At 40.6% G+C, this 22,096-nt stretch overlaps 1 protein-coding gene across 1 annotated transcript in view; it reads left to right on the top strand.

Moving 5' to 3' along the window:
• SYNJ2BP (synaptojanin 2 binding protein) overlaps positions 1-21,729 on the top strand; it is a 51,215-nt gene extending 29,486 nt beyond the window's left edge. Inside the window, exons 3-4 of the mRNA XM_089686838.1 lie at positions 3,033-3,128; positions 15,568-21,729. Coding sequence (XP_089542964.1) covers positions 3,033-3,128; positions 15,568-15,711 — 240 coding nt within the window. The 3' untranslated portion in view covers positions 15,712-21,729. The remainder of the gene's footprint in view (positions 1-3,032; positions 3,129-15,567) is intronic.
• Positions 21,730-22,096: the final 367 nt, after the last annotated feature.

Raw genomic sequence — 22,096 nt, 5'->3', positions numbered from 1 at the left:
CCATAGCAGAAATGTAAAAATTGATTTGGTCCATAAGGGGTGAACAGATGTGAAAGCCAAAGTGGTTAAGGAACGGAGCCAAGGCATCCTTAACAACCAATCACTTATTCAGCTGTCAGCGGGGTTCCCCTGCTGACAGCTGAAGAGTAAACAAAACAGTTGCCGGCAGGTATTGGTAATTGGTGTCGGCAATACAAAAAAAATAAAGTACTTGTACTTGCTGTAAAAAAAAAATTGTATTGGTGCATCCCTTCTATAGTCACATGGGCCGCTCAGATTTGATAGGGAATAAATGCTCAGCGTAGAAACTCACTGAAAACTGAGCATGTGCTGAGCTGCCAGCACTGCTCTGCAAAATCCCTTGCTGCATTGGGGACATGGGCAGAAGGGGGAGATAGTGAACAGCAGGATCAACCAGGTGTTTTTTGCAGAATTCACAAAATGAAGCCCTTAGTGAATGAGTGAGTATGAACAGCATGTAATACAGCATTTGATAGTTTTTTTTTATGGTGACTCTTTAAGCTCTTTCACTTGTGTATCGAAAGAAACATTAAAAAGACTGTAGTTCCTTATTATTTATGAGAACACATTTCCCCTTTAAAAGTATAGTCTAATCAAAGCTAAAAGCTAAGCATTGAGATACAAATAAGGAAACCATTCTGCCATACAGTTAGGTCATTTAGATAAGTTTCTCATACCATTGTTCTTTCACCAGCTGTACACTGCATGTCTTTTTGGCAGCAATACACATCTACTTTAGATAGCATTTTATCACAATATCTTTGCTTTATGCACACATGGCCTTTCAAGGCACCGTTTCCTTAGATATTTATTAGGAAGCACAGAAACACAGCCTGCAATGGAACCAGCAGGAGATTACAATATAGTAAAGAGGAGTTTTTCCCCTTCCAGATAAAAAGGGAAACCAGAAAATCAACAACTATAAATACAATCCTAAATAAAAGACATATAAAAAGGAAGGCATGTGTTTCTTTAATCCTTTTCTGAGCATTCGCAGGAAGTATTTTTCCAGCCACACCTTTACGTCTTCAGTAGAGTGGGGAAGGGGTAGATTCTCTGTCTCCAGAGGCATTTCACTTCCTATCTTGTCCCAGTAATTTCAGTCCCTGACACTAATGTGGACACATACAGCAAGGGCTAGAATCTTGGCCAGGTTTTTATTCTTGGCCTGTTTAGGAGATTTGCCCTTCTTTCCTGTTCAAATGTAATTTACTGAGACAGAGAGGGCCCCAATACAACTATACCTGCGGGGGCAAGATGCCATAACTTGTAGAATTCTGTTTACTGCTGCTCTTGATTCTAGTTAATCCTGGTAGCTGTGGAATTAAATACTCTAAAACCCAACCTGCAGCCTCCTGTTACTTATTATGCAGTCCTCAGGAACCAGCATCCAGTAATCTGGTTTCCTTGCCTAGATTCTCACACCCAAACTGCATAAACCGCAGCAGTGTGAAGAGAAGCATTCTTGGGCTTTCTCTTTGATCCTGTGTCATGAGATTTTGATGTTGTGAAACCCTTGGAATGGTTCTCCTCCCTCTGCTCGTGGTCTTAAAAAAGTGCTCACATGCGCACTGTGTTACATGGCACTAATTTTTATTGGGGCTGTATAAAGCACAAATATGGGAGCATTGATTTGTAAAGGGGTTGTAATGGCAGTGTGACCGGTCTGTGGCCAAAACCTAATATGGTCAAACAAGAAATTGCACTAAAAAGCAAAAAATTAGCTGGCACAATAATTGACATAAATTGTTTATAAATAAAATAAACCTAAAGTGCCGCTCGAAAAAGAAGTGCATTAAATATTGTAAGTAAAGGGTACATACAAAAATCCAGTGCTAGTGTACACAAATTTAAAATAAACCATCTCAAGAACAAAAAACAGCCCTGTGAATTGTCCCAAAGTAAGGAGTGAGTGAAGAGAATCTTGATCTATCCAACTGTTTGATATTGTGGACATAATGACATCTTTAAGTGCACCACCTCTGTGTACAAACAAAACTCTTACCAGAGTTACTGGACTCTTTAACAACAGAGACAAAAAGGCATTTAGGCCTTAAAGGCATTCTCCGGGTCACCACTGTATCCTCCTGGGCTCCCCATCGGTAAACAAAGATACCCAGTATTAACATGGAAAGAGCTAGGAAAACCACATAGCATGAAACCATATAGGCAGGTGTGGACTGACAACTCATGGGGCCCCGGGGCAATAGGGGATCATGGGGCCCCTGTGTCCTTACCCACACTTAAAAAAGGTACCAGGGGCATTTCATGGGGCCCCCAACTGACCCCGGGCCCTCGGGCAGTGCCCAAGTGCTCGAATGGTCAGTCCGCCCCTGCATATAGGTGAAGTGACCATAACCTGTAGCATGTTTGCAGTTTCTGATCGGCTCCTGTAATAAGTCTGCAATCTCTGGCAGTTGTTTGTAAAATTACATATTCTGAATATAATGTATGGTGTGCTTGAAGGGCCCTATATCTAGAATGTTGACCACCACTGCTCTAACAAAATATAGAAGAATCCGTTCAACCATTTGCAGTACGGGTGCATGACTGGGAATTTTTTTCTTTATTTAAAAATGCTTTTTTTTTTTAAATTGATGTAGAAGATGTGCAGAAGGTAAGGTGCAAAGCAGTGCTCCCCAAATTTTGTGTTATTTTGTTGCACACATTTTCTTTCTTCATAGGTAAACATGTATTTTTCCAGATAGGACACTTTATTTCTTTATTATTTCATTGTGCCATGATCACCTTATGGGCACAGAAGCCCTGTTGTCAATATAGTTTGTTAGGCATTAAATCTTCAGTTATACCCACAAAAATGCAAGTATTTGTAAATGCAAATGTTTCTGGAATACAAGAATGTACTGCAAAAGTGTACAACTTTTTTCTTTCAAACAGCTATCACTTGAGAGTCCACACATACTATATATTTGAGTTTAGAATATTGCAAGTATAAAGGTGGAATTTGACATTAATTTTACTTGCAACTTATTTTCTTTTTGTCCATTTAGGTGAACGGTTTTAAGCTAGAAAATCTTTTGCACAAAGATGCAGTGGAACTCTTCAGGAATGCTGGTGAATTTGTGGTCTTAAAGGTTCAGCACCAGGTATGTTAAACTGGGTCTCCTGTTCCGGAAACAAATCCCCAGCTTTTACCTGCTGTGTCCATACTCTAGTGCTGTCCCCTTTCTCCTCTGTTTAGTGCCACATGTCCTCTGCAGGGCCAAACTGTCATTTTCCTGTGATCCCAGTCTGTCTTCTACACTACCCCCCTCTCCAAGGTGGTGCATCACTGCATAAGCTGAAGGCAGTCTTCCAGGACTAAGTGGCATTTTCTTCTCTTCTTCTTGCCATGGCCAGAAGAGAAGAAAGCTTTGGTGATGTAATTGCCTGTTAAAGGGTATACGGGTCAAAAAAGTAGGTCTTTAGGTTTGGGGGTGGGAGATGGGTGGTAACTTGACTGGAGTATTACTTTAAAGTGTTGTTTAACCCTGAAATTTTAAATATCTTATAATGTTGCAGAACTCGGAGCTTTTCATGATTGCTGTGTGATTTTCCCCCCCCCCCCCCCCCCAAACCTGAAGTATCTGTACATTCCATCTGTCAAAACGTTTGTCCTCTACAGCTTCCATTCTCTGGTAGCTCCATCTCCTTGCATGGTCCCATGGAGCCACCCTTGTGTGCTTGCTTTCCAGCTGGGACTACAGCTAAATCTCTCTACTCTGCGTGATTACAGAGAATCAGATATCCCTAAAACGAGTGGCAAGCTACTTCCTTGCTCATCCCTGCTATTAGAAAGTTGATAGCAGCAGGAGGCTTTACTGCTTATTGTTACTAGTTCTATGGGTACTTGGGGCACACATTGCCCACTCTCACTGTGTCCTCTTTGCGTGCGCTTCCTACCCAGAAGTTCAGGGGTGGGGGCAACACAGAGTGATCTGAAGCAAGGGGGTAGTGACACACAAATTTAGTAAACAATATATTGTGGAATGTTTCCCTCATTGAAAAGCATTCATTAATTGTAAAAAGTTTTACTTTTTTTTTAAATCAGTTGAGGACTCCCTCGTCCATCTATGTCTCCATGCTTTATTTTGCTGAGAAATAATTTTGAAAAACACCCCCTGGCATTTCTGGCAGTGGCCATCTTGAGTAAGGGCAGATGATTCATGTAGCATTTACTTCCTGGAATCCATCTGGGAACCCTCCCTCCCTGCCTGAAGACTGCTGGGATGTATGACATCATTTGCCTAAGCAGGAAACCAGGAAGTAATGTAAAAAAAAGTTTAAAACATGTAAATTTTATCTACTTTCCTATCTATTTACTAAAGCTGGCAGCAGAGGGATTAAAAATAGTCCTTGTTGATTGAGAGAGTGAACTTCCACTTTAATGTGAACTGGTCTTTTCCTAAAAAGTGCCTAAGGTAACAGTGCTAAAGTGCAGGCACCAGTGTGATCAGCCTGATCACCTGTAGAGCTCCTTAGATCCTAGGCCTAGGTGTTGCTGAGATTATACTCTGTTCCTACTAATTCAACAGTTAAAAGTCAAGGCCTCTACCGCTTGCATTTGACTGTCGTCAGGGGTTTAATTTCAACGTTAAGATAAGTTGAGGCCATGTGTCTATCCTAGGCCTAACTGGACAGATGGATACCAGATTTTGAAATCGATACGCTAAATATCTAGTGACTGTGGATTGAACACTTTGCTGGTCTCTACTGAGTGTTGACAACTTCAGCAATGAGCCCAAAACTATTGAGAATAAATGGGACTAGTAAACTTCAGTGATTCAATCACCCTATTAAAGATGAAGTCCCTCTACTCCTAATCCTCCACTGTTTAGAGTAAAGTGAAAAATTAATCTCTAGGGAGGCACCAAAATTCCAGTGGCCGAAACATTTTGGCCAAAAACACCCCTTTCATCTGTCGGCTGAAATAAAAAAAAAAGCACCGATACAGGTGCCGAAAAAACCCCGCCCCTCAAAGCCGTTCGCCGGCTAGCCACCGCTCGGTAGTTCAGTCTTATCTGAGAAACCATCATTGCCGGCGCTGGACATAGAGATGAGTGAAGGACAGATGGCCGCCACACATCTCTATGCCCTTGGAGGACCGGAGCGATGTCACTTCTGGTTCCAGCCATTTTTTTTTTTTCTTGTTTAAAGCACTAATCAATGCTTTTTTTTGATCTAATGCTTTACATTGCAGAGGAGAGATGTGAGGTCTTATTGACCCCAAATCTCTCCATAAAGAGGACCTGTCACTAATTATTTCTATCACAAGCGATGCATGCATTTCTTGTGATAAGAATAAAATTACAATTTTTTTAAAAGGAACAATGCAAAAAAAAAACAAAACAAAAAAAATTAAATAAATTTTTTTAAAAAAAGTTTAAAGTGCCCCCCCCCCCCCCTCCCGTGCTTGCAACATAGTGGTGAATGCATACGTTGGCCACACCCACATATGTAAATGGTGTTCAAACCACACGTGAGGTATCGCCACGAACGTCGGAGCAAGAGCAATAATTCTCGCACTAGACCTCCTCTGTAACTTTACACTGCTAACCTGTAAACATTTTTTAAATCCTCACCCATGGAGATTTTTAAGTACTGTAGTTTCATGCCATTCCACAAGCGTGCACAATTTTAAAGTGTGACATGTTGGTTATATATTTACTCGCCGTAACATCCTCTTCCTTTTTTTTTCCCCCAAAAACAGTTTTATTGAGAAATAAAGCAGAATGGTAACATATGGATTACATTCGGATCATGTATACAACTTAGTAAATGCCCGTATCCCTGACGGGATATAAATCTGAAACACATACTGTCATCAATTAACATTGCTTGAGTTTGGGAGGAAGACATACACAAAGAAAACAGAAGAGAACATGTTCCAAGCAAATATTGGCGTAGAATAAAGTGAACAGAGCAGTTGGGTACAGACATCAGCCAAACCTCATATGAGCCCCTTTAATTGACAAATGTGATGTAATACAAAGTGAGAGGATGGTGAGAACAGTGGATAAAAGGGCGTCCACCCCTGAGGGGCGGAGGCTGAGGAGTTGCAGTTGTACCTGTGGATCTGCTGGTATTCCAAGTTCATCTAAACTCGGAGAAATGGGAAGGTAATGTTGAGAATGTAGGATAGAGCGAAGGAGGAGAATGAGAGGGAGTGAAAGGGGGAGGCAAGAAGAGGGAGAGATGGAGGAGAAGAGAAAAAAAAACATCCTCTTACATATTTTAAAAAACAATTGGGGTATATATTGTTTTTTTTAATCAAAGTGTATTTTTTTCCAAAAAGTATATATTCATTTTTAAAAACTGCGCATTTCGGTTTCGGCCAAGTGCCTTTTGAATTTTCGGTTTCGGCACCAAAATTGTCATTTTGGTGCACCACTACTAATCCCTCAGAGAAGACAGCCCCTTTGTACTGGCCTTGTCATGTGGGTGCAACTGGGAACACTGGTGCAGCACATTTGTTATCCAAAGACCAAAAATTCCTCTGCACTCAAGTGTGGAGGATTGAGGTGATAATATACAGTATATGTCCCACAGCTGGTCCTGTTGACTTGAGTTTTCCACAGGTCACCAAGTGCTCCCTAGGCCTTGCAGCCCTCTTTGGACAGGGGAATACCAAACCCTAAATTACAACAAGAAGGATGCACCAGCCTAGTGCATTACCAATGATGTCATTTATTATAATAAGTGATAATTCATACTCATGAGTGTAAAACACATAAAACAGAAGGAAAACCATGACCTCAGCCTGTATTACTGGACAAGGTTTGTTGATATCCAAAGAGCAGATGCTGACATTTTTCAAGGGTAAACCCTCTTCTGAGCTCTGAAAAGGGTTTTCCCTCAAAATGTGCCAGTCGGCTATTTAAATCTCATCCAACCCTATTCAGGGCCACAGGCTGAGGCTATGGCTGAAGTTTTCACTTGTTTTACCTGTTTTACACTCATTGGTGTTTGAGTATAATTGTTTACAACATTTATTCTGATAAATGGTTTTGTCACAATGCACTAGGCTGGTCTAACCTTCTTGCTTTCTGTTATTTAGTGCTCTTATTTTTGAAAAGTGTGCAGTTAAAAATGGAAAGGGATTTACCACCTTGCACCTACTGGAATTTGAAGTCCCTTTTGGGTGAACCAACCAATTAATAAGGGAACTTGTTCTTTGGTCTTGAGAAATGTAGGTAAATCTAGCCAAGGCTTCCGTAATGTTAGGTTTTAGAAAGCAGTTTATTCCTTTAGATAGATCAGGGGTCTCCAAAATTTCTAGACAAAGGGCCAGTTTACTGTCCTTCAGACTTTAGGGGGGCTGGGCTGTGACCTTTGAGAGTAGAAAATGTCCCGATTTCAGTGGAGCAAAAAACAATGCCCCATCTTTGGTGTCAGTGAGAGGTATTGTGCCCCATCATTGGTGTCAGTGAGCGCAATTGTGCCACATCAGCAGTGTTATTGGGCCCCATTGTTGGTATCATAGGGAGAAATTGTGATCTATCGTTGGCGTTATTGGGAGGAATTGTGCCCCATAATTGGTGTCATATGGAGGAGTAGCGTCCCTTCATTTGTGTCAGTAGGGGGAATTATGCCCCATCGTTGGTGTCAGTGGGCCCCATTGTTGGTGTTAGTGGGAGAAATTGTGCCCCATCCTTGGTGTCATTGGGAGGAATTGTGCCCTATCATTGGTGTCATTGGGAGGAATTGTGCCCTATCATTGGTGTCAGTGGGGGGAATTCTGCCCCATTGTTGGTATCAGTGGATGAAAAAGTGCCCCAAGGGCCAGATAAAAGCAAGCAAAGGGACACAGTTTGGAGACCACTAAGAGAGATCATTGATTCATTTTGTTTTTTTCTAGTGTGTTCACCAGTGGGCTCTTCCTAAAAATATAATGATGTAAGCATTATAGAGGCCATAGACGGTTCGTTTATCGGCCGATTTTTCGTCCAAAATAATAATCGGCCGATTTTCGCACTGTTAGTGGGGCAATGGCATCGGCTGATTTTCGCAGTTCCTCCTCATTTCTTTTATTGGTCATGCTGGAAAATTTGTGAAAAACGGCCAATTTTTGCAATCATTGGTGGCAACAGAACGACCGATGTTTCGTTTTTCGGATGAAAAATCGGCCAATAAACGAACAGTCTATGGCCTGCATCAGTTTTTACCAGTCTTCACCAGAAAATACATTATGAATTGCAGCCGTAGCCATAGAAACTGATGTCTGTATTTATAATGGGGATCAGCAGATGTTGTGCTACCTGATATCATCACTCACGGCTTTTAATATGTTCTGGAAACCATCAGGTTTAATTTCTTACCTCTGTCAGTAATGTCGTCCTGAGCTTTGTACATTCGTATCATCCTCCTTGAATTCAGCAGAGCAGGAAGTTCCACTCAGGAGCCTCTGTCTGCTCTGTGTAACTCCAGGGAAAAATGGCTTTCAAAACTGTTTTTTTTTTTTTTTTTTTTTTTTTCTCCGTGTAACTGAAGATTTTCTCTGTGGAATAAAGAACAATCCTCCCCTGAGTATTTACATTTGCTTGGATTTTAGCAATCTTCATTGCTGACAATTACCTGCCATTTGAATTGAAGCCAACATATTGATTCCAATCAATTTTTGAGTCCTGCCCCAGATAGGGTTGCCAGATGTTTGTATTCTTACTAACAGTTTTTAAACAGCCTGTTTCCTCCAGTCCGTAGTCAACAGAACTTGTCCATAAAAATACTGACTTGGCACTGTTGGCACACCCCACTAAGTAAGATGTTTCTTAAATCTTTTTTTCCATGGGCTGGGTGTGTTTTGAGTGTCCATAGTCAGCATTGTGTGGGAAGGAATCAGACAATTTTGTTGCGCCTGCACTATAAGACCAGCCTTTTCCCCTGCCGCCATGTTTAAATGCAGTCAAGGTTCCACAAGGGAGAAGAGATAGAGTTGTACTCTGCACAATTTTCTGACTGGCCTTACATGGATTGTTTATTTTTTGATCAGCCTGCCAGTTGGTCAAAAAAAGAGAACAGATTGGCCCATCCACACATTCAAAGAATGGGTCTCCTCCACTGTCAGAATACACTGATCAGCACTGCAGCCAACTGGCTGAATGCGTGGATTGAATAAAAATGTACCATTGATAGCCCCTGCATGGGCGCACCTTTTGTTCTGTTAGTGTTAGAGCACTGTTTTCTTTATTTTTAATGTGCAATTGATGGCTCTGTGTGGACATGTCTTGTTGCTCCCGTTTTTTTTTTTTTTTTTAATTTTTATAAACTAATGAAAATCATTGAAATACAAAAGTTTTCCAACAGTCCTGTTTAGAAGGCGTCTACCTTTAGATTGACTCCTTGTGATTAGGAGAGACCATAGATGGATGGAAATTGGTTGGTCCCTGCTGAACCATCCAAATTTGAATCCATCTATAGCCAGCTTTAGTACTCAGGAGGACTCTCACCAACACAGCGGGAGGTAAGCAGTGACCTTTGGTTAGCTTTTTTTCTTCCATTTTTTTTTATGCGTTTAGAAGGTTGAGTGGCAGGATGCATCAGATGACAACATGTGGGGCTTGAGCCATCAGTCTGGCTGATGATCTTGCCTGTGATACTCAGCCTTTCTATGCAGATCTGCTAACTCTCTATAAAGAGAATTGGCAAACATCCCACAAAGATGCTGCCAGCTAGTCGTCACATCACATCTGCTGTCAGCATTCAAGATACAGTGGCTGACCAGAGGAGACAGGAGTCACTGCTGAACTTCTTATTTCTTTATGTAGTAATGTAAATCTTTAGAGCTGCACAGCAGCATGTTCTGTTATGTTTTAGCACATTAGCATTTTCAGACAGGTAAATCGACAAACTTCATATTTATTTATTTCAGGTACTTGTATAGCGTCATCAATTTACACAGCACTTTTACATATATATTGTACATTCACATCAGTCCCTAACCCTCAAGGGGTGTACAATCTAAGGTCCCTAACTCACATTCATACACATATTAGGGCCAATTTAGGCAGGATCCATGGCATGTCTTTGGAGTGTGGGAGGAAACCGGAGTACCCGGAGGAAACCCACGCAGGCACAGGGAGAACATGCAAACTCCAGGCAGGTGGTGCCGTGGCTGGGATTCGAACCAACAACCCTAGTACTGCCCAGCGGAAGTGCTAACCATTTAGCCTCTCTGCTGCCCTTTTCTCAGTTCTTTAAAGTATAACTAAAGGCAAAACTTTTTTTTTTTTTTTTTTAGTTTTGGACAGAGTGGAGAGGGATTGGGACCCCTGTCAAATTTTATTGCTGTCTGTACCCCCGTTAAGATTCCCCCCTCTCTACTTGTTCTGTTTACCATTATTGAAAGTAAAAGAAAATCCACAAATTTGGGTTGTCCCCAGAAAAGCAATAGGGGGGAAATTCTCCAAAGAGGACATAAGTTCTGGTGACCTTGGGGTCCCCACGGAATTCCCTTAATTTGCAGGGATTTCCTCTCACTTCCTGCTTGGCTATGGGACAGGAAGTGAAGGGAAATCTCTGCAATGGGACAAAAATGGGGAAAAAAATCTGATGGGTTATAACCCTGCCTTGCTATATCCAAAATGAAAAAAAACAAACATTTTGCTTATATTTCTACTTTAAGGGATAAGGCTTGTGAAAGCATCTTTTTTTCCTGACACAATACAATATTTGTAACCTAGAGTGCAGGGTTATGGTGATTTATGCATCTTTGTTCTGTCAACAAAAAATCAGAAGATCTGCATTTTTCAGTCTGCCCAGTTACTAACAGCACCAATCATTCATGGTGCAGGTTGATTTTTTTTCTCTATAAGGAGAGACAGAAACCTTAAGGCTCAGGGGTCGTGGGTTCAATACCACCCAGGCACCCTATCTATAGAATAGTGGTGCACCAAAATGAAAATTCTGGTGCTGAAACCAATACCAAAAATTCAGAATGCATGTGGCTGAAAACCAAAATGTCTGCGTATGTATGGGTGGGGAGGCTCCAGTGTGTGTGTGTGTGTGTGTAGATATATAGATATAGATATATATATATATGTACAGCGCTGAGCAAACTGTTGGCGCTATATAAATACTGTATAACAAATATATATTTTAACTTATGATTTTAATGCGAACACATAGGGGACTATTAGTCCCCTATGTGATAGCATATACGTGACAGGTCCTCTTTGTAGGGGGGAGGGGGTGGGGGGCAGTGTGTGCCAGGAGGAGCAGTGTATACAGAGAGGCTCCCTCACTGGCTGTCACTATATGTCGGTGCCAATTTTTAAATGCAATTGCCGGCTTTTTTCTTTTTTTTTTTCTTCACTATAGCTCACAGAATTAGCTGTCACTTTCCCTGGAGCTAAAGGAAACTTTGTTTCTCTTATCTTGGGAAAGAAACTAAAAGGAAAAATTGTTTTTTTAACTCTGGGAAATAAATTAAAAGGAAACTTTGTTTCTTTTAGCTTGGGGGAAAGTGACAGTTAATTCTGTGAGCTATAGTGAAGAAAACAAAAAAGCCGGTAATTACATTTAAAAACCAGCACTAACATATAGAGAGTCAGGTCACTGTATACACTGCTCCTCTCCTGCCTTTCTCTGCCGCCCCCCCCTCCACATCTGCAGTACGCACAGTCCCCTGTATCGGCTATTTTCGGCTGAAATATTTCAGTGGCCAAGATTTCGGTGCATCCCTAATATATAGTGTTTTTGTGAGTTACCTCTTTCTGCTCTGTGGCTTGCTTCTTTTTTTATTTTTTCTCCTAACACTGTAAAGAATTTAAATTATATGTAAATCCTAATAAACTATATTATTATTATTATACAGGATTTATGTAGCGCCAACAGTTTGCTCAGTGCTTTACAATATAACAGGAGACAATACAGCAACAATACAGTTCTCTTATTTGCTCCGTTTTGGTCTGTAAATTATATAATTAAGAACATTTTGCTGGTTAGACAAGTGCAAGTACACCCCATGATCCTGCCAGAAAAAATTTGGCTTGTGCACCACCTGTAAATCCTCCAGTTAAAGGATAAGTTCACCTTTTGGACAAAAATAATAAATGCACTTTTTTTGCAGGTAAAAAAATGTGCATTAATTATTTTTGTCCAAAGGAGCCTGGAAAGCATTGCACCGCTGATCAGTAGATTGCTGATGCCATGCAGAACTCCTGCAGACCTGTCGGGATGTACAGTCAAGCTGATATACTGACAGGAAGCTTCAGTGAACTACCATGGCACGCCACAGCTCCGTGGTAGTTCATTGAAAACTACAAGCCGACAGCCGCTAAGGCTGACGGGACTTGTAGGCACTCATTCACAGAACACTGTGTGGGTGGAGCCCCATAGGCTGCGCTGTTTTCAAATCTGACAACTAGTACGTGGAGAAGTTTCCCCATTCTATCTCAGAGGCAAGGGTGCAGCTATGGGAACATGTTACATGTTCCACCCTAAAAACTGGTGGAACGTATCATGTTACCAAAGGTGAACTTATCCTTTAACTCTGGCCCCCTGAGCACGCTACATCAATTATCTGTTTTGCTGCAGCACATGAAGCTTGACTAATACCCCAGTTTTGGCACAGTGCTTTGCACATATGCCTCTGCTTCCCTTTCCCCACCTCTATTCTCAGGCTGCTGACTTCCAAAAGTTTCCAGATATGATAATTAGTACATAAACAAGAAGATAAAAATAGCAGATTAGTTATCAGTTCTCAAAGAGTCCAAAGCACCCAATTAACCAATCAGTTCTGCTCAAATTTTATTACACTCACTATTTGATTTTTCTGCTCTAAAACTAGGCAGTTCACTTGTGAGCATTGTGAACAATCTTTAAATATTGAATATTTTAGCTTTCAATAGGAAGTTATGTTTTTAGCCATTTTTCACATTGTTACAAGTTATATGTCATTTTCTTGGCTTCCTATGCTGTTTTCCATTCCTCCCTTTACTGGTAATATTTTATTGTCCTCGACATTCCATGAATCTCTTCCTGGAAAAAAAGTCTTCCAAACGTAAATGGAAAATGCTTTAAAAGGCTTACAAATCTAAACATGTGCACTTGTTAAAAGAAACAAAAAATGAAGGTTAATTAAAAAAAACATTTGAATAGACCTCTATCTGCTTTGTGATGTTTGTGTTTTATTTTGGTGCCAAGTAATGTGTTGATGACAGATCATAGGATGGCATAGATCTACACATGTGATTACCTCCCATAACTAGTTGTATGTGAAAAGCTCCACTTGCATATTAACCCACTTCCAGTCCGGACACTTTTACCCCCTTCCTGTCCAGGCCAATTTTCAGCTTTCAGTGCTATCACACTTTGAATGACAATTGCACGGTCATGCAACACTGTACCCATATGATTTTTTTAGCATTTTTTTGAGACAGATAAAGCTTTATTTTGGTGGTATTTATTCACCACTGGTATTTTTTTGCTATGTAAATTAAAAAGTCCAAAAATTTGGAAAAAAAGTGTTTTTCTTATAAAATTTTGCAAATTAATAGTATTTCATCATAAATCTTGGCCAAAATTTATTCCGTTATATTTTTAGTAAAAAAAAAAAATGACCCAAATTAGTTTATAACCAAAATTTAAATTTTTAAACATTTTTTTTACATTATTTTTTTATATTTTTTTTTTTTACATACTGTCACCCTAGCAGTACAGTGTCACCATGGTGACACTGTACTACTTGTGATGGGTGATGAAGATTTTTTTTATTTTTTTTTTTTACACTGATTGCTTTTACACCCATAAAGGCTGTAAAAGCAATCATTCTCCTTCTCTCTAGCTGCATTCTTGCAGCCATTGAGAACTGAGTGAGCTGTGATTGGTCACAGCTTGTCACATGGTACAAGGCTGTTGTGAATAGCCTTGTACCATGTGACCTCTGTGATCATTCACAGATTTCACACGTAGTAAGCAATGATGTCACAAGTGACATCTTGCTTACTACTCTGCATGTGATCACTGATCGGCCAATCAGTGATCACATGATCGGGACTTCTTACAAAGGTTCCGTCTGACGATTGGTGTTCCACTGTGTCCGGAGGACACAGCGGGCACCGGATCGCGGTGCTGCGCACTCCCAGGGAGTGCGCACAAGCAGTAGCGGGGAGGCCGTTTACAAACGGCCACAATGACCCTGCACTGCCACCGTCCGGCCGTTTATATACAACAGCCGGACGGGAAGTGGTTAATATGCTGTAATCATAATAAATATGTACAAGCCATTATACATTTCCCCTCAAGCTTTTTTTTTTTTTCTTCAGAACAGTCTCATTTTTGTAATTACAATAAAGCCCTCCTTCATGACACTGCAATGTTTACTTACAGCTCAATTGGACTATCATTTTTTTCAAGAAGCATTCCATGTGCTTGAAAACAAAGGGTGTTAGAAAACAACTACAGTAAAATAAGCCAGTGTCCTGCCGGCTGCAGACAAGGATCCATGGAGTCTGTGGCTAGAAAAGTTGGTAGATTGGTGGCTCCAGGTGTGTTGTCACAGCCAGTGAGAAGAGGTGGTTAGTAAACCATAAGCAAAATAATAAAATGTAGATAATTGTGGAGTTTAAAGCTCAACTAGGGAATTTTCCCTTGTAGTGCGGCTGTTCCCACACTTCAAGGATTAATTGCTTGTTTAGGGCTAGGGTACATAGGAAAGAAGATCTACTTAAAGCCGAGCTCCACCCAAAAGGGGAAGTTCCACTTTATGGACTGCTCCCCCGCTCACCATTAAGGATTGGCACCTTTGGGGGGAGGGGGGCGGGTACCTGAATTTGACAGATACCCGCTCCTGCTTCCAGTCCGATCGCCTAGGTGATCGGGAATGGAAGGTGTCCTCCCTCCCTCCCTGTAGTCTTTTGGGACACGTGGCAGGTCCCAGAAGACTACAGGACCATTCATGAAGCGCAGCACTACTCGCGCATGCGCAGTGGGTACCCGACTGTGCAGCCACAAGCAGTAACTGCCGGGTGCCCACACTGAAGATGTCGGCCTCCTGGAATACAGGACGGCTGGTGAAATGGACTGCGAGGAACAGGTAAGTGGCTGTTTTTTAAAAGTCAGCAGCTACAGTTTTGGTAGCTGCTGACTTTTATTTTTTGACAAGGTGAGTGGAACTCTGGTTTAACCAGTCATCCATGTTGCTAGGCCGGTCCCTGCAGCATCTTTTCCCCAGCAGTCTACAGTCCTGACATAATCGATATCAATGCAGGGTCCAGAGCCCTGCATTGGATTTGTTGATGCTGAGAGACAGTCCACTGTCAGAGTGTTGGAGAGCACTGTCTGCGGGGCAGCTGAGTAATAGGTAAGTTAAAGTGCTTCACTTCTCTCCTACAATAAACATCTCACTATTCGGAATTATTTTCACATTTCCGGTAGTTGGGTTTCAACACACTGTTGATTGACAGTTCCTGATTTGAGTCCATTGAACACTAGCAGAACCTTTTGGGTTTTTTTTTCCTTAAACCAAATCTAATTACTTCTTTTCTTTCCTTCCTTCATCTTTTGTTGCTCCCTGCCCCTGACTTGTTTCTTTTTTTTTCTTAACAGAATCACCTAAATGGACCTCTTGGAGGCAAAACCGACACAGACTCTGAAGGAACGTCAATAGCCATGATAGTGGTGCCTATAATATTAGCTGCTGTGGCTGTCTTCGCCTTTGTAAAATATCGGCAACGTATGCCAAGATATTAGACTGCCATAACATGCAAACATGAAGAACACAAGAAAATAATACCGCTGTAATGACACTAGTCCTTGTATGCTATCGCATAAGATCCCTACATCCTATGTACTGCTTGTAAATATATTCAATAGCTTGGAATGGTACTGGCCACAAGAATGTTTCAGTACAACCTTTCTGACAATATGCGACATCTAGCCTTAGAAATTGTGTAAAATTTTTATTGCTGCAAAATGCTTAATCTGATCTTGCCAACTTAATTCACCTGAAGTTAGGTATACTTATCAATGTTTTCCTTGTTGCATTCCTGAATATTTTAAATAATTTCACAATGACTTGAAGGAGCCTATTGGGTTTTGTGGTACTGTATAATCATATGTATGTTGTCGGAAGTAGAGGAATGTATAAATATTTAATTAGATGTTCCACATATAGTTGAAAGTAATTTTCTTTGGAGTGAGTTCCAATGAAATAAGCTATACACTATAGGCCACAACCAGTCAGTTGTTGGGAACCTATTGTAATGGCTGGTTGGCTTTCTATAGCTGATAACAAAGCAACACTGAGGCAAGTGGTTTCAGCAGGCCTTTTCAATTAGTGGATTGTTGGAGGATATAAGAAAGAGAGAGGCTTTTTTTTCTCACTTTGGGAAAGATCTTTATTAGAGTGAATGAAAGTGATATTAGAAATAGAGTTGAGCTAGAAGGAACAGTACAGGCTATATTACTGGTGTGCAGTATATATTCAACAGGAGAAATATGCTGCACTGCTGGAATTTTAGGGCAAAGCGTTGTCTGCTTGTAGCCCTCCTTCCAACCACTTCATACTCCTGTTCTTACTCTGTGGCTTCACCAAAATGTACCCAGTACTTCTGAGTATGGGGGGAAACGTACGACCTCCTCCCATGATGCAGTTCTCGGACCTAGTGACCAATTGCTAGGCTGGAGCACAGTCACATGATGACTGATGAATTATGTGGGTAATGTCCTCACTCACTCTGAGTTCCTATACCAGTTGACACTGGATATTTGGTTACTTCTGAGGCATCCAATGGATATACTCCTTTCTGCACTCCCACCAGTTTACTGGAAGCCTAGTGTTCATCTTTTTACCTGCTGATTAGTCCTATTACGGTCAGTTCCGTTAAATAAAAATGATTTTAATATGCATTACATTTGAATGGAATAACCTTATATTCAGCAGTATCAACAACAGTGGAACAAGGCTAAGCTCTCTACAGATGGAGAGGGACAGTGGGTGAACACAGAGTACTTTTTTTTTAACAAAGGTCTTCTTGTATCTACAATAGAGGCCTGGATTATATTGAGATTCAGCCCACACTAAACATTTTTATGATGTCCTAATATCCTAAAAGTCTCTTCCAGAATTTAATAAAAACGGCGCTAAGTTGGAGGAAAATGAGGTACTATAACTGGTGGAATTGTTCATATCAGAACACTATCTGTGATTTTAAACATGTTTTGTTCCTCAAGCCTACCTATGCAACATGTGCCTCTTTATGTCAACGTGGTGGATGTGCCTTACCATTTTGCCAAATTTCCTTTCTAGTTTTGACTCCAGTGTCTCCATTGTTGTTACTGGAGCATGCCTCCAGTAAAAACATTTTTTAAGAAGAGTTAGAGATTCAATCATTTGTTTGTCAGGTCTTTAGCACTGTCTGGGTCAGGGAAGATGACAACTTTAACAGAAGTTGTTACCCTTCCCCATCCTACTATAAAAAGCCATTTAATCGCTGTCTACATTTTCCCTTACTTCCTTTTAGTTTGACCACTGTCATTGGGATAGGAAATGTGAGCGATACTTTTCTGTTGGGGAAGAATACATTCGTAAAACCTGACAGAGGTACTAACCCACTGTAGCCAAAAGAAGAGTTGAGGCTAGAGTTTTTAGGTATACATTTCATGCTAAAACCCAAAGAGTGTTTTGGAATAACTACAATTTAGTAGTGAGTCATAGTGACAGGAATTTTCACACATGTGTATACAATGAACAAGTGTGTTTTAACACCTCTTCATAGTTGTGCTATTGTTTAGTTAATGAATGCAATAATTATCCTGCTGGAGATTTTGAGTCAAGCTTGACTAATCAGCTTCCCATTAGTCATAATGGAGCTCGGAGTTACAGCATAATGTGCTAGCGAGGCTGCTGCTTGTAGTTCTGCTATTGTTGGCAAGCTATGGATAGTTGACAAGCTTTGAAGGAGAGTCTATTAATTTGTAATCTGCACTTGTCTCAAATATTTTTTTTTTTTTTTCGCAGTTGAAATGCAAATCTTCCTTATTTTTATCCTATTTTGTTGTAATAATAATGTGCTAGTGTGAACTACACCATTATCTGTATATATTGCTTTGCATCGAAACATTTAAAAGCACATCATTGGGAGTAAAACTTACCTGCTAGAGAAGGAAAGTTGTATAGATAACGGTGCCAAAAATGTATACACAGATCTTGGTAACTTTACTACGCACCATGACCTTGTCACATAAATCTGTAATATTAAAGGTTCGTTCAATGTGCTGTGCCTTTTGAAGAGCAATCTGCGGTGCCAGATTACCAAATAGACAGAATAGGCACCAGCCTATGGGCCCCATGCCATTTAAGAGCCCCGTGACAACAAAATAATATTGCTTTGCGCTTGTAAGAAAATTACAATGAAACTTTATTACATTTGTATTGTTTGGTCATTTTTTTTTAATTTCACACACATTTAGATTTCAGAATGGGTTGTTTTACCTGATTTTTCCCCAAGGTGTGGTGTTAAGGGGTGTATAGCTTTCTTAAATTGTTTACAAAAAAAATTGAAAAAATGAATCCACTAAGAAAAACTTGACATTGAAGACTATAGAGAAAATACTGTATTAATGTAATGTAGTCAATAACAATACATTGACCTTAGACATTAGGCTCACATTACAGTTTCTCTTAAAAGCTCATCTTCCTTTAGCTGTCAGTTTGCAAACAAATTTTGGTGCAACCTACATATTTGCAATGTACAGTAGTGATGGTCATCTCCATCTAGCGGCAGACTGCCTAGGGTCCTGCAAGAGTTTAATCTGGCGTTGGCAATCTGCGCTAATTTCCCATGCATTTGACAGGCGGTGAAGAGCCATTATGTCTTCTCATCATCACCTGATGTACCCTGTAAATGCTGCTCTACCAAGCCCAATACCTTGCATAGGTCCTGTTCAGGGGCAGTAATGTCTGCCAAATGCATCATGCTGCTTAATTGCGCTGTACCCGCGCAGCACAGCATCTTGCCCTGCTGCACTTGTACATGCCCAGGTTCAGGCAGGCAGTGTGGGGGATTGTAAAACCTCAGCTGAACGGCCTGGCTTTACTGCCCCCTACCTGCCCCTGTGAACGAAGCCTAAAGGTATGCCAGATAGCATTTAAGACCAAATTAATATTGGCTGAGAGGCCACTTTAGCATGTCTTTATATTAATTTGAGGTGCCTTCAGTGTTAATACAGTTTAAAGAATCAGTGGTCTGTATATACAGTGTGTGTTAAATGTATTTAAAGTAAATCATGAAAGAAACATGGAGACAGCCATTGCAAATGCAGGTTGCCTGGTTGTCATGCTGGTCCCCTGATTCAGTACTCGGAGTCATGGACCCAGAATTATGAAGATAGACTTATAACTCCATTGTGCCTTTCTTGGTAAGCATATTTACTTGAAGGGTTCAGCATAACAGCGAAGCAGCTAGCTTTTCAGGAGCTCAGCAAAGGCAATCTGTGTATCTCTATTCTCTTAGGAAACGTTGGCTTTAAAGTAGTAATCTACCTAAGGTAAACATTCATTTCTAAAGGGAGGAAAATATAATCTGAAATCCAAAGATAACTTTCTTAGGGTTAAGAACTATAGGGGTACCTTAATGACTATCAGCTTTCATTTTTTTCTTCTGCCACTGTGCTTAAGCCCGCCATAGACTGATTGATATTCTTTCCTGCAACCACAGATTACAGGAAAGAAGATTGCTAGATTCCCCCCCATCAACACAGTGATGACTATGTTGACCTCCCACGGAGCCATTGTGTTCTCCCAGATATAACTGCTAGCAATAATCGCATGTGAAATATGACAGGCTGGTTGTACCCAAGTTGATTCATCGATCAACTTGGATACATTCAGCCTCCCCATACATGGTTTGAATTATGGCCGGTCCCTGCTGAACCAGCAAAGATTTGAACTGTCTATGGCCGGCTTTAGAAGTAATTACTGAACTCTTCTGTCAACTCTGTTAATTGGAGAATTGGTGGGCAGGTGGGTGAAAAGGCACCCGGAGTATGTTCTGTTTTTTGGTGTGGGGGGGAAGAATGTCCATTGAAACCAAATGTTCAGTTTACATAGTTTTCCCGTTTAAATTGAACTGGTCACTCACATGTTAGAGACAACCCTTTTGTGACTGAACAAGGATAATTCATTCATGCTATGCCAGATATGTCACATTCCCAGTAAACTAATAGCATATGTGTGCTTCCACTATGTGTGTTGGGTAAAGATAAACATTCTTTCCACTTTCAAAAAGGGTCCCTCTATGTAGAATCATGAAGCACCATCTCCCTTCTGCTTTTCTATTTTTGGGTGGACCGGGAACTGCAATTTTGGACGTCCCCCCCCCCCCCACAACACCACCACAGTTGAAAAGTGGTATGGTGCTTTGCCTGTTCAGATATAATAAAGGTGTATGTCAGGGTAACCATCCATGTGAATACTCAAAAGTTTTTTTCCCTGCCAGTGTAGGGTAAAGTGACAGTACCTTTTTGTAAAGGTACTGTAACCTGTCCTGGTTACACTCCCCACACCAGCAGTGCCTTGCTCCTGCCTCTGCAGCTGGCGCCAAAACCTGATGAATTCAGGTATGGAGACCATGTGATATCCTCAGGGCTTGGGTCCAGTAGCCAAATGTTAGGTTCGAGCACTGATGTCACCACCCCACTTAGTGCGCGCCACCTTGGATTCTAGTGTGGCTGCATCAGAGACAGGATCCTGGAAGGAGGGTGGTAGGGCAAGTATAACTAGGTGAGGGGGACCTTTGCAGACACAGTTGCTTTGTTTTACATGGACAAGATGACAGTGTCTCTTTGAACAAGGATTTATGAGGGGACAACCCCAGACATATAACTTCTGTACTTCAGGTAATTGGTAGAAGAAGAGTTCCTAATTGTTATGTGCTAGTGACCCCTAGCAACCAGCCAGAGTTCTTCACGTATTGGTCTAACTTCAACCAAAGTCTGTTTGTGTGCTTAAAGTGATATTAAACCCTAATGTTTTAAAGCCTTACAGCAGCTGATTTAATCACCTATTTAGTATGAAGCAGCATGTTTCTTTTTATTCCCTTTGTTCCAGTTTAAGCTGGTGCCATGATTTCTGCCCCAGGTTTCCTGTTTCAGAGGGGCATCTTTCTCTTGTAGCATCCTATGGAGCCACCCTTGCTCGCATGGACTAGAGTTCTGTCTCCTTATACTATGCACGTCATTAGAAACCCACAGCCTAGGATGGCAAAGCACCTCCCCTGCTTCTCCCCCTCTCCAAACGAATTGACTGACTGGAGACCACACTGTGCACTGTAAACTTTCTTGTGAAAAGCAGACGTTCAAGGAAGCAGGATTGAGAGAGCAGAAGCCAACAGCATTGAAGGTTTTAAACTGCAAGTGCTGGGGTAAGAATTTTTAGAAATGACTAAGAAATGTTTCTTTTATTGTGATCAGTGTGTTGAGTTAAAAAATGCTGAGGGTTTATTACTACTTTAATGAACATACAAAATGTTAACTTAAGATACACTAATGTCCTCTCTAACTGTAATTGTTCCAGAATTGTTTAAAGTGAACCTCAGCAAATATGTATTTCCATTGTCAAGTATTACAATTATTTTACAGACTACAACTATACACTATGGCAAAATGTTTACTTCTGATGTAAATCCTGATTTTAATTTTGAGATTTTAGGTTTAACATTGGTGTATATAACATGAAATAGAAAATTAAAGTAAGTCATTAAATCTGAATTTTCTCCCTTTGTCTTTTAGCAAAATGAATTGCCGTTTATATTGTACTGTGATAGCAGCGATGCACTGAAGAGATAACATGCTGTGATGTTCATAGTCTGCCTGATATTTCCAAATACACATCATTGCTCATTTACCAGTAACTAGAGAAAAGATATATATCAGCATAACTGAGTACACCCCAACAGATTTGTCAGAAAACCTTTACTTTCTTTTCAGAATCAACATTTTCTATGGGTTACTGTACTACAAAATACTCCCACAAATGCGGGCCATTGATTGCAAACAAGATTTGTTAATTTGCACACACAATAAAAGTATTTTTCCGAACAAATTCATTCAAGACCACATTGCAAATAAAATACAC

This window comes from Staurois parvus, unplaced genomic scaffold (assembly GCF_062004578.1).
Source record: "Staurois parvus isolate SC_StPar_1 unplaced genomic scaffold, SC_StPar_1.0 ptg000414l, whole genome shotgun sequence".
Classification (NCBI taxonomy): domain Eukaryota; kingdom Metazoa; phylum Chordata; class Amphibia; order Anura; family Ranidae; genus Staurois; species Staurois parvus.
Note: the sequence above shows the minus strand (reverse complement) of the source record. Positions and strands in the feature narration are given on the sequence as shown.